Source organism: Orycteropus afer, unplaced genomic scaffold, assembly GCF_000298275.1.
Source record: "Orycteropus afer afer isolate SDZICR_OR568_19922 unplaced genomic scaffold, OryAfe1.0 scaffold00299, whole genome shotgun sequence".
NCBI lineage: Eukaryota > Metazoa > Chordata > Mammalia > Tubulidentata > Orycteropodidae > Orycteropus > Orycteropus afer.
Genome location: NW_006921886.1, coordinates 47642 through 60429, shown reverse-complemented (window position 1 = coordinate 60429; position 12788 = coordinate 47642). Strand labels below are relative to the sequence as shown.

General features: G+C 38.8%; 1 protein-coding gene across 1 annotated transcript in view; it reads right to left on the bottom strand.

The window, feature by feature from the left end:
* CCN6 (cellular communication network factor 6) overlaps positions 1-11226 on the bottom strand; it is a gene marked incomplete at its 5' end in the record, with an annotated part of 13075 nt that extends 1849 nt beyond the window's left edge. Inside the window, 4 exons of the mRNA XM_007951564.2 lie at positions 2194-2204; positions 3754-3996; positions 9001-9298; positions 11188-11226. Coding sequence (XP_007949755.2) covers positions 2194-2204; positions 3754-3996; positions 9001-9298; positions 11188-11226 — 591 coding nt within the window. The remainder of the gene's footprint in view (positions 1-2193; positions 2205-3753; positions 3997-9000; positions 9299-11187) is intronic.
* Positions 11227-12788: the final 1562 nt, after the last annotated feature.

The window sequence follows — 12788 nt, the reverse complement described above, 5'->3', positions numbered from 1 at the left end:
CCATATTTGCTTTCATTAACAACTCAGTATTGTATTTACAAAGGGGTTCATATTTGTTGTTTGTACTGCCCATGTAACTCTCTCTGTCTTTCTCAATAGGTAATTTTTAATCATTTTTAAAGTAATAGTTAACAGTCGTATATTTTTACATTACATAACTCAGACTAAGATTGTGGTCTTAGTCATCATTCTAACTCCCTTTTTTCTCCTCTCCAAATCAACTTTCAACCAATTTTCACAGTCCATTTTCTTAAGAAATAAAAATACTTTATATTTTAAAAACTGAATAGATTAACCCATTTGCTTCTTTACACTTAGCCCATCCTCTGAGTACTAAACCTAAGCTTATGCTCTGATTGTTGTGTTGTTGTTGTTATGTGCCGTCGAGTCGGACTCGACTCATAGGGACCCCTCCTTGGGTTTCCGAGGCAGTATCACTATGGAAGTAGATTGCCCCATCTTCCTTCTGAGTATGCTCTGATTAGTATCTGTTAATATCTGCCTTTTTTCTGATCCTCACCTCACTCTTGATATTATTTCCAGCGAACATTGAAATAGATGTTAGTAGGGAATGCAAGATATTAATTAGAATGATATGGTCTTAGTGTTAAATTTCATGTGTTAAAATCTGTCATGATGAAAATGAAAATTATATTTGGGAAATAGACTATCATCTCATTGAGACTAGTTATGTTTCCTTCACTTGTTTTAATCTAGTCTTTTAAAAAATTATCTAAAGAATGAAGTAAAATTACACTGGGTTAAACTATCTGAATAAATTATATACTAAGTCACTGTAATTGTGTAATCTGCTTCATTCATTCAGCTTAATTGTCACATTCCCTCTAGTATCAGGCCCACACTATTCCTTCTGTTGGCTGTTTCATAGCAGTTATGGAAAGAGATGGGGATGAATGGGTGGTTGGATCTGTGGAGAGGTAGTGGAGTAGATAGGTGAGTAGATAACCAGAGCCCCTCCACTGCCTGCTGCTTAGGAAAAACAGAGGAGGTACAGGGGTAAACAATAAGAACATAAAGAGGGCGTAATCCATTTCTATATAAAACCTTTGGGAGCTCCTTGTGCTACTCATGAATGACTCAGGCCCATAGTTCATTATATGTAACCTGCATATTGTTTTACTGTTTCACAGCATTTCCTAAGGTTACTGTGCATGGTAAAATCGATGCCTTGGGAATAAGTTTGTGATTTAGGTCTGCAGTTGAACATAGTAAAACTTTGGATACATTATTTCAAAATCTTCACTTTATACTCTGAAAAGACCTCCCAAAATGAAAAATGCCTTCTTGAAAAGAAGTATTAGTCATTTTGAATTTTGCATTATCTTTGAATAAAATGACACTACTTTCAGTTTTACAGTAGTAAGATCTTGAAATTACACACAGAACTGAAGGAGAGGAAGCAGAAACATGAAGATACCTTGAAGGTAGACAGCAGTTTAAAGACCTCAATGCAGGAAGCATGTTAAAAGCCTGACAGGCATCTGCAAAAATAAAGGTAGGTTAGATTTTAGCAGTATGAGTAACCCCACTTAAAGTTAAGCCAAGAATTGCAATTTGGGGATTTGTATAACATTCATTAAAAAGCAAGAAAATTAGAGATTTTAAGAAAGTAAAAGCTTAGTGTTTTGTGAGCTTTAAGAAAGCATGGGGCATTATGTCATTGCGTGCTTCAAACTACCAGCAAAAAGTGGATTCCACCCATAGATCATGTGCAGTTAGCTAACATATAAACTACTGTCTCAAACATATAAAGTGTGTGTTTTTGTACTTGTGGTTAATTTTAAAAGCCAAACTCCTGCTTGGCCCCATAAATACCCACATTTCAGCAGAGGAGAGATGTTAGAGAAACTGATGTATACTTCCTTTGAAACATAGCTAGACCTAAATATCTTACTAAATATCTCAAATACTGAGAGCACTTTGGAAGATTTTCTTACTTTTTATACCAAAGCACTAACGACTATGAATGACCATCTGATGCCTCCCTCAAACCAGGCTCCAGGTGAATCCACTGAAACTGCTCTAATTCTACAAATGAGACCAACTTGAACTTGATCCAAGGTCTTGTGAAAAACTGCTGCTCTAAGGTAGACTCTCACCAGGGAAGCTTGTGCATGGGTTCTAAGGAGAAACTTACATTGAGTCACTTAGATCCAATGCAGAAAAACAATTGTTCCTGTACACTTTGGTAAAAGAATGATTTGGCTTAAAATTTGAGAGATTTTAGAGCATTACTCATGGCTGTCAAGTCGGATCTGACTCATAGTGACCCCTCCTTGGGTTTCCGAGGCAGTATCTCTATGGAAGTAGATTGCCCCATCGTCCTTCCAAGAAGTGGCTGGTGGGTTTGAACCACCAGCCTTCTAGTTAGCAGTCAAATGCGTTAGGTACTATGCCATCAGAGCTCTCAGTTAGCGCGTTAACAGTGTCATATTAGCTGAATAAGTACATTAAATACAAATTCACCACACCTTAGTAAATTTTTCCAAGTTAACTGACATAGTCTGTGAGGATCTTTTTTTTTCACAGGTATATTATCTAAAGGAGCTCTGGCAGCATAGTGCCTAAGACACTTGACTGCTAACCAGAAGGCTGGCGGTTCAAACCCACCAGCCACTCCTCAGAAGGAAGATAGGGCAATCTACTTCCATAGTGATACTGCCTCGGAAACCCACGGAGGGGTCACTATGAGTTGGGTCCGACTCGATGGCACATAACAACAACAATTATCTAAAACTCATTTCTCTGAGTATAATTGCCTTTATTAAATTTTCAATAAGTGAACTTAGGGTATTTTTAGCATATACATATATTTTGTATTTCCATGGCACCTTTGATTCATTAAGTTCTAAACTTCAGGAAAAAGCCATTCATGGTTTCTGGATGAAGAAACAGAGATGGGAGTCAGAACCAGACATCAGCATTACCCTTTTGATTCCTTCCTCATTTGTGCTTAATTTGCTGGCATTTTTGAAGCTTCTGTCCCAAAAATACTCTGACATTTAAATACGCTGCCAATTTAGAGCAGACCTGATTTCAAAGCTGATGAATATATTTAAGCTAACTGTACACACCCAGGTGTTAAGGATGAATAATAATCTCACTTCATTTCTCAAACTACACACATACACCTGGGAGACCTACTCTAAAAATGTATTTGTGTGTGTATGTGTGATTATGTGGAGAGACACAGATTAGTGATTGCTGAGCTTCATTTTCAGAGTGAATGAAATGATAATTTTATATCAGTAAGTTTTCTATTTTTAGAAACAATGTAAGTGGCATTCCTCAAATAACTATTAATCTGTAACCTTCAATTTCTGTTTATATATGGAAAAGTTACCTTTGAATATTTAGGGAATTGTGTGGGTCAAGCATTTACCTATAATGTAACAATACAAATAAAATTGATTCAAAGTACAAGTAAATAATAGCCAGTTTTCCTGAGAAGAGGTTGATTGGGAATAAGCAGAGGTATTGAAATTCAGAAATTTCCTGTCCTACTAGAACTTTTCAAAACTGGAATATTGTACCAGAAAAATCTAAAATATCAAGAACTTTCCAATTCAGATACTTAAAATATACTTAATTGAGGCAAAGACTAAGATAGCATACTTAAACTAAATCTCACTTCCCATCAGTCAGTAAGTACTAACTATATATAATATGAAAGGAACATGAAAGAAAACCACTAAAAGCCTTATATGAAAACATGACTACTCCTTCAAGTACCTGACATAGTTTTATAGCTTGTTGAGAGCTCCTCTTGTAATGGTCCAAGATGACAATTTAATTGACCAGCCTTCTTTTCACCTTTAGCCCCAGAGCAGTGTTTGTGAGCCAGCTTTGGTATGAACAGAGGTGTGCATCCAATTACCCCACTCACACAGAGGCAGCTGAACAAGGGACTGGGCTGAAATACTTGGCCATTGTGATAATGTACCTTGTTGAGCTCACATCCAACAGCTACAAGATCTGAAAAGAGAAAAAAGCTAAATTGCTAAAACAACCGTATTTTGTGTTAGTCTAGATCTCTTCTTGTAGATCACAGAGGCAATAGCTGTCTCCTTTATGAAGTGTTTGTTGTTAGGTACCATTGAGTCAGTTCCAGCACGTAGTGCCCCTGTGTTCCACAGAAAGAAACACTACCTGGTCCTGCACAGCCTCACAATTTTTGCTATGTTTGAGAACATTATTACAGCCACTGTGTCAATCCATCTCATTGAGGGTCTTTTTTTTCTTTTTTCACTGACCCTCTGCTTTACCAAGCAGTTTTTAATGTTAACATAATGAAAAAAGCAATCACATCCCAGTATTTTGAAAGGTTTTTCTTTGTGGACTCTCTAAAAGGATTTTAAGTACCTCCTTTTATGTTGAGGTATAATCCATACTGAAAGTTGTATTCTTTGATCTTCATCAGTAAATGCTTCAAGTCCTTTTCACTTTCAGCGAGCAAGGTAGTATCCTGTTGTGTATTATGAGGTACAGTGCTTGATTTCCTAGGCTCTATTTGAAGCCTCGAATCTACAGAATACCTATGTTGTTGTTGTTATGTGTCGTCAAGTCCTACCCGACTCGTAGCGACCCCTCCTTGGGTTTCTGAGGCAGTATCACTACGGAAGTAGATTGCCCCATCTTCCTTCCGAGGAGTGGCTGGTGGATTTGAACCGCCAGCCTTCTGGTTAGCAGTCAAGTGCCTTAGCCACTATGCTACCAGAGCTCCCCAGAATAATAGAAATGTAAAAACGAGGCATTTTTCAGTATATTTCAGGCTATAAATCTTAAACAGAGATCACTTTCAGAATTTAAACCAAGAAAAGACTCTGTTCTGGAGTAAAGGGAATTAAAAATCAGCATGAGTATAGCAATGCAACAGTGATTGTAAATCTGAGAGATGGATTGATAACTGGTGAGACCTGAGGTTTCCCCAGAAGTTCACTAATAAGCTAGAATATACTCTCAGGAAATCAAGAGGAGGAAATGACTGAAGAAACCATAGTTTATTAAACTATAGTACTACAAGGTATCTATTTTTTTTTAAGTGAATTAGAGAAAATTTATTTTTCACTTCCTCTGAGGGGTGTGCTTGACCTTCTGGTCAGGATTTCTGAAAATGTGGTCTATGGTCCTCTTGGAGGTACTTAAAATCCTTTTAGAGAGTCTACAAAGAAAAACTTTTCAAAATACTGGGATGTGATTGCCTTTTTCACCATGTTAACATTAAAAACTGCTATGCCCTGTGTTCTGGTTACATAGTACCACTCTGACAAGAATATACCACAAATGGGATGGCTCGAACAAACAGGAGTTTATTCTCTTACAGTTCAGGAGGCTAGAAGTCTGAGTTCATAGTGCCAGGCTCTAGGGCCTGGGTGAAAATCCCAACCTTGGGCTTTAGCTCTGCCTCCTGCTCCCAGCCCACTGAAGCTGGAGGCTTTTCTTCACTCAGCTGCTGGATGCTGAGGCTGACAAGCCCAAGGTTGACAAGTATAAAGGCACAATCCTGATGTCACCAAACCACATGGGAGGCCATTAATTCAAGTCTCTTGAAAGTCCCAAAGTTAGCAGAGCATGGTAGGCTGCTGAACAACAACACAGCATCATGCAGGGTTCAAGCGTGCCTTAGGCTAGAGATCATTCCCAAAGCTGTTTCTTATAAACAGGAAGCAGACGACATCCCTAAGGCAGCTACTCAGCTGCTCACAGTAGGTTCCACCATGGAGTTGATTGCCAGTCTCATCATGGGGAATACTACATTCAGCTGCCCAGCCACTCAACCAGGCCTAGCCAAGTTGACATAAAAACAATCACCACACCCTGCAATGCCTTAGCATGAATCAAGGTAGTGGTTTCATATTGTACAGGTAGTCATTATATTCTTCATAGCTAGTCAAAATCATTTTTTTAAAAAAAAAGTCAGTTTTGATGAAGAATGTCCTTGATGCAGTTTTATTATATCTCAATCATTGACTGCACACACCTTTTTTGTATTTTGTGTGACAAAATGGCAAGTATTCAAAGAGCATTTCTGTATGGCAAAGTACAACAGTTGTCCTAAGGAAAAACACTTGTGCTATTGTTCAGGGTGCAAGCTGAACTAGCTAATTTTTAGTGGAATTTTACTTGAAGAAATTCAGATTCAGACATTTTACAGACATTTTCTTGGAAAGCTTGTCATTTTGTGGGGGAGAAAAAGTGACAGTATTTGTTGCCAAGGATAGAATTCGAGCTTTCAAGCAAAAATTGAATTTTAGAAGACTTGAATCTACCACTGAGGTCCTGACAGCTTCCTAATATGTAGACTTTTCTGATGAGATTGGTGACTGTATTAATGTGATTTTTTAATAGTACATAATTAAGTGTGTCAACATTTGGAAGATCAATGTAACTTAGTAAACCAATATTTTCCAAATTTCCAATGCATGGAATTACAAAATTATGCAGCATAAAAGCCCAATCCAAGCAGGTGAGGGACAGACCAATGGATTTTAATGTCAGTGCATTCAAAGAATTCAGTGATGAGGTTTCAAATTCCACATTGCAACTAACTTTTGAGAAGCTATCACTTATCAGGCTTTAGTATAATATTAAATTAGAATATTCAAAATTATCTGGAAAGCTTATTCAAATACTCCTTCCTTTTTCAATTATATATCTGAGGGAGGCCATATTTTCTTCATATATTTCAACCAAAACAACATCACAACAGATTGAAAGCAGAATCAGAGATGAAAATCTAGCTGTCTTCTATTAAGCTAAACTTTGGAGAGGTTTGCAAAAATGTGAATCAATACCAATCTTTTCACTAAACTTCTCTTTTGGGGGGATATGTGAGTTTTCCATTAAAGTGTTATTTCTGTTAATATGCACTGGGTTTATTGTTATTTTTAAATGAGTTAATAAACATTTTAAATTTATAATCCATTGACTATTAATAGATACAATCCACATAAGGAAAAGCTCTTGGGGTCTTTAAGAATTTCTAGTACTCTAAATGGGTCCTGAGACCAAACATCTGAAAAAGCGTTGTTCCAGATCAAGGATGAGCAAACTGTGTGAGCCAGGTCTCAGCCTTTGCAGTCTACGCTGTCTCCGTCTCAACTACTGGATGTGGTCATAGTACAACATCTATAGGCTGTATGCAAATGAATGAGTGTGGCTGTATGCCAATAAAACATTCTTTATAAAAGTAGGCTATGGCCCAAATTTGGCCCTGAGGTTTCTGTGATCCCAGTTATAGATTATTTCCAGCCTCTATATTCTGTTAAAATATTGTATGTGAAATTACTTATGGAAAGATCTGTCTTACATAATCAACTTTAACACTGTGAGGGCAGGGCCTATATTTAACACTGTGGGCAGGGCCTATATTTAACTCTGTGAGGGCAGGGCCTGTATCTCCTTTTTTTCCTCTTATATCTCAAGCACCTAGACACAGTAATGGACGTTCAATACCTGTTTAAGTTAATGAAGTAACTTGCCTGGCACTGTTTGGGAGAAAGGGTGTCTTGAATGCCAGAATCCTTGATAGATCATGGCTTCCTCATGTTGTTATGTGCCGTGGAGTCGGACCCAACTCATAGTGACCCTTCCTTGTTTCTGAGGCGATATCACCACGGAAGTAGATTGCCCAACCTTCCTTCTGAGGAGTGGCTGGTGGGTTTGAACCACCAGCCTTCTGCTTAGCAGTGAAGTGCCTTAGGCACTACGCTACCAGAGCTCCCATAAATACAACTAACATTTTTGAGAACCTCCCATATACCAGATAATGTGCTACGTGTTTTAGGTTTTATATCATTATCTCATTTGATCCTCCTAAAACCCAAACTAAATCCATTGCCAGCAAGTCAATTCTGACTCATAGCAACCCTACAGGACAGTGTAGAACTTCCCCATAAGATTTCCAAGGCTGTTAATCTTTATGCAAGTAGACTGCCATATCTTTCTTCCACTGAGCGACTGGTGAGTTTGAATCGCCAGCCTTATGGTTAGCAGCTGAGCACTTAACAACTGCACCAGCAGGGCTCCTTGATCCCCCTAAAGCAAAAAAAAAAAAAACCAAACACACTGCCGTCAATTTGAACCCGACTCATAGTGACCCCTTCTTGGGTTTCCAAGGCGGTATCACTATGGAAGTAGATTGCCCAACCCTCCTTCCGAGGAGTGACTGGTGGGTTTGAACTGCCAGCCTTTTGGTTAGCAGTCAAATAGCAATGCTAAAAGAATACATATTATATAACTGAGTCACAGAGAGGTTAAGTAACTTGATCAAGGTCACTAAATTAGCAGTTAAAACAATCAGAATTTGAACCCAAAGCCTATATTCTTAACTTAATAAAGTGCTGACGGTTATCAGGCTATTATAACTTGAACAGCCCTACACATTCAGTCAGACTTCAAAGATGTGCTCTCATTCCATGCTCACAAGTCAACTTAGACTTTCTACAGAATGACTACGCTACCTGCTACATGAGTATTTCTTTTCTCTTAGCAATTCTATTTTTCTATCTTAACTAAGATGCCATCGCAAATTATTGCCCATGTATTGTAAGCGTACATGGTCTGAATTAGTCTCCAGAGCTTAGACTCCTACAGCTGAGGGTCAGTTTCTGATTTGAGATGACTCTACCTCCTTTCTCACAAATTGGCTACAGCAAAAAGTACAGTAACTCAATGGTTAGTTGGGAAGACTGAGATTAAAGTAGTATGTCTGAATACTAGATAAGCATCCTTATGTTTTAAGCAAAATTAGTTCTTAGTTAAAGGGCTAAATTCAGATTGCTTTTGGCAGTATTAACATCTGCTAATTTCACATGGTCCCCAACAGTATAGAGGCAATCCCATTGTCACATGAACAATATAAACCCACCTCATATTTGGCCAAACTTATCCGATCATTCCAAATTAATTGCAGAAATTTGTTTTGTGTGTGTGTGTGTCTAGACTTAACCTTTACCCACACGTCCAGAAGATACTTACATGCACAAACTCCAGTCTCGTACCGAGGCCTGTCTGCTGAATAGTCACAATACAATCCTTTGTGCGGGTCACAGAGGTCAGCTTCATTGCAGATATCCCCTGGTTGCTTGGCACAGATTTTGCAGCATCCACAGCCATCCCTCACCAAGCTCACTCCAGGAGGGCACCTGGGCTTCTGATGAGGGCATTTACAGGGCCAGTGACAAAACTGTTTACGTTGATGCACTTCTGATACATCTCCAGGGCTTTCTTCAGAGGTCATGGCCAATGGCCCAGTGCCCTGTGCCCTGCAACAGAACTTCGTTTGACAATAAAGGTAATGTTAGAAATAGTTTCTCAAACTAAGAAAATCATCATCTTTCTCCCCAGAGAGCTTCTCAAAATTTTGAGTCAGCAAGCTAGGAGCCATCCAGATCATCTCCCTCTCCCTCACCTCCCACAGCCAACCCGTGAATAATTCCTATTCTATTGTCATGATATCATTGGAACCAGTTTCTTCCCTGTTTTCACTGCTGCTACCTAAGCACTATTGCAATAGTTTTCTAACTATTCTAACTAAATCCATCTACCATATCAGTGAGGGATCTCTCTTAAAGACATAAGTGATTTATTACTCCTTTCCTTAAAGCTCATCAGTGGCACCCTCCTCTCTACAGCACACATTCTAAACATCTGACCATCTACCCAAGCCCTCTCTGTTCTGGTCCATGCCTGCCTCGACACACTTTCCCCTATGTCTTGCAATTTACTAAAGCCACCATGTGGTTTTTCTCCTCCATGGTTTCCTCACTGAAATGCTCACTCCCAAACCTGCCCACTTGGGGTATGCTTCAGTCTTGAGGCTTTTCTACATAGTCTTTCCTAGATTTCTCCCTCCAAGGTAGAACTGACCATTCCCTTCCCACCTGTGCTCCTGTTATATTGCTGGCATAGCACCAATGTGATTTTACTGGATAACTTGTAAACAGGTCAAGCTCTCTACTAGAAGGTAAACTCCTGAGGCCACACAGTATATTCTTAATCTTGTTTACAATTTCACCATAGTATATCTAGTGAAAACTACATGTTCAACAAAGGCCTAATGGGTGAGTACATGAATGAAGGAATTCTCCCTAGGTTCTCTGTAGCATTTACAACTATGAAGAACCCAATAACTTGACACTTTTGTTTCCCTTGGACAATGCATTGTTCTGACACAACGTATTTTCTGGTTGCTTATTTCTCTGACTTTTCTAATTTACAAAATTGTCTTTTAGCATTATCCCCCTTTTTTGCTCTTTTTCTCTTCCATGAGATATTTATCAAAAAAACCTATGACTAATTACTGAAATGATTGCTTAGATTATGTCTTCCCAGATCTGTGGTACCTTAAGATCCAAGAAGGTTTTCTGCAGAATGTAAAAAATGTTAAGTCAGTCATCATTACCACAATCATCATCATAACAGTTTAATAATAACCAAAAACTAAACCCATTGCCATTGAGTCAATTCCAACTCATGGCAGTCCTGTGTGTTACATAATAGAACATAAGGTTTCTTGGCTGTTATCTTTACAGAAGCATATTGCCAGGCCTTTCTTACATGGTACCACTAGGCAAGTTGGAACTGCCAATCTTTAGGTTAGTCCAGTGCAAACCATTTATACTACCCAGGGACCTTAGTTTATTAACACATAGCATTTAATAAGTGCTTGCTGTATCTTGGATACTTTGCTAAGGACTCCATATGGATTATTTCATTCAAAATTATGTTATCTCCTATAGAGGCCTGAGAATTAAATGCAGTGTAGTGCCTTGCACTGGATTCTAGAGAACATTAGTCGAGGGAAAATACAGTAAAATCCAAGTAAGTCTAGAGTTGAGTTAATACTACTGTACCAATATCAGTTTATTAGTTTGGACAAATGTGCCATGGTAATACAATTACCATGGTGTTCTGGTTACCTAGTGCTACGCTGACAAGAAATATATCACAAATGGGATGGCTTAAACAAACAGGAGCTTAGTCTTACAATTTAGAGGCTTTCAGTCCAAGTTCAAAGTGTCAAGCTCTAGGGGCTGGGTGAAAGCCCCTCAGCCTTGGGCTTCAGCTCTGCCTCCAGCTCCTGGCCCACTGAAGGTAGAGGCTTTTCTTCACTCAGACAGCTGCTGGCTTCTGAGACTGACAAGCCCAAGGTTGACAAGTAACAAGGCACAATCCTGATATTACCAAATCATACAGCAGGCCATTAATTCAAATCCATTGAAAGTCCCAAGGTTGGCAGAGCATGGCAGGCTGCTGAACAATGACATGGCTACATGAGGGGCCAATCATGCCATAGGCTAGAGACCTTTCCCAAAGCTGTTTCTTATATACGAGAAGCAGACCACATCCCAAAGGCAGCTACTCAGCTGTTTGTGGTAGATTCCACCATGGAATTGATTACCAGTCTCATCATGGGGAATAACTACCACCAGCTGCCCAGCCACTCAACCAAGCCCAGCCAAGCTGACACACAAACATAACTACCATACATGGGACAATTCATGGGACAATTAAGTGAGGATTATATGGGAATTTTTTGTACTACTTTTGTAACTTTTTCTATAATCTAACATTATTCCAAAATAAAAAATTTATTTAAAAAAGAGAACTACGATGTGAGGATGTTGTTGTTCTTTGGTGCAATCCTATTTACGTCTAAATGACACACTGTCTGGTCCTGCATTATCTAGTCTATGCTTGAGCCCTTTGTTGCAGCCACTGTGACAGTCCATCTCCCTGACGGTCTTCTTGTCTTTTGCTGACCCTCTACTTTACCAAGCATGCTGTCCTTCTCCAGGTGTGATCCCTCCTCATAACATGTCCGAAGTATGTGAAATGAAGTCCCGTCATTCTCGCTTCCAAGGAGCACTCTGGTTGTACTTCTTCTGAAACAGATTTGTTCATTTTTCTGGCAGTCCATGATAAAGTCAGCGTTCTTCATCAATACCATAACTCAAAGGCATCAATTCCTAATCAGTCAACTTTATTCTTTGTCCAGCTTTCATACGTATATGAGGTAATTGAAAATACCATGGCTTAATAACATCAGGGAGTTACACCTTAGAACAAAAAACCATATGAGATTAAAAGGTCAGTATTTGCCAAGGGATAAAGCTCAGAAGGCAGGAAGGGAAAGGAAAGACAAACAAATGGAAATGGTAAACACAGAGGAAGTGGGAAGAGTGTGGTTACATTGTGGTGATTGCAATCAATGTCACAAAATTAAATGTGTATGAATTGTTGAATGGAAAACTAATTTGCTCTATAAACTTTCATTTAAATCACAATAAAATGTTAAAAAGAAAAAAATACCATAGCTTGAGTCAGGCACACCTTACTCATCAACATGACATCTTTGCTTTTTAATGCTTCAAAAATATCTTTTGGAGCAGATTTGCCCTATGTGATATGCTATTTCATTTCTTGACGGCTGCATCCATGGGTGTTGATTATGGATTGAATAAAATGAAATCCTTGACAACTTCAATATTTTCTCCATCACAGTGATGTTGCTTATTGGTCCACTTGTGAAGATTTTTGTTTTCTTTATGTTGAGGTGTAATCCATACTGAAGGCTGTAGTTTTTAATTTTCATCAGTAAGTTTTTGAGTCATCTTCACTTTCAGCAAGCAAGATTGTGTTATCTGCATATCACAGATTGTTAATGAGTCTTTTTTCTGGTAGCATAGTGGCTAAGGCACTTGACTGCTCACCAGAAGGCTGGCGGTTCAAACCCACCAGCCACTCCTCGGAAGGAAGGTTGG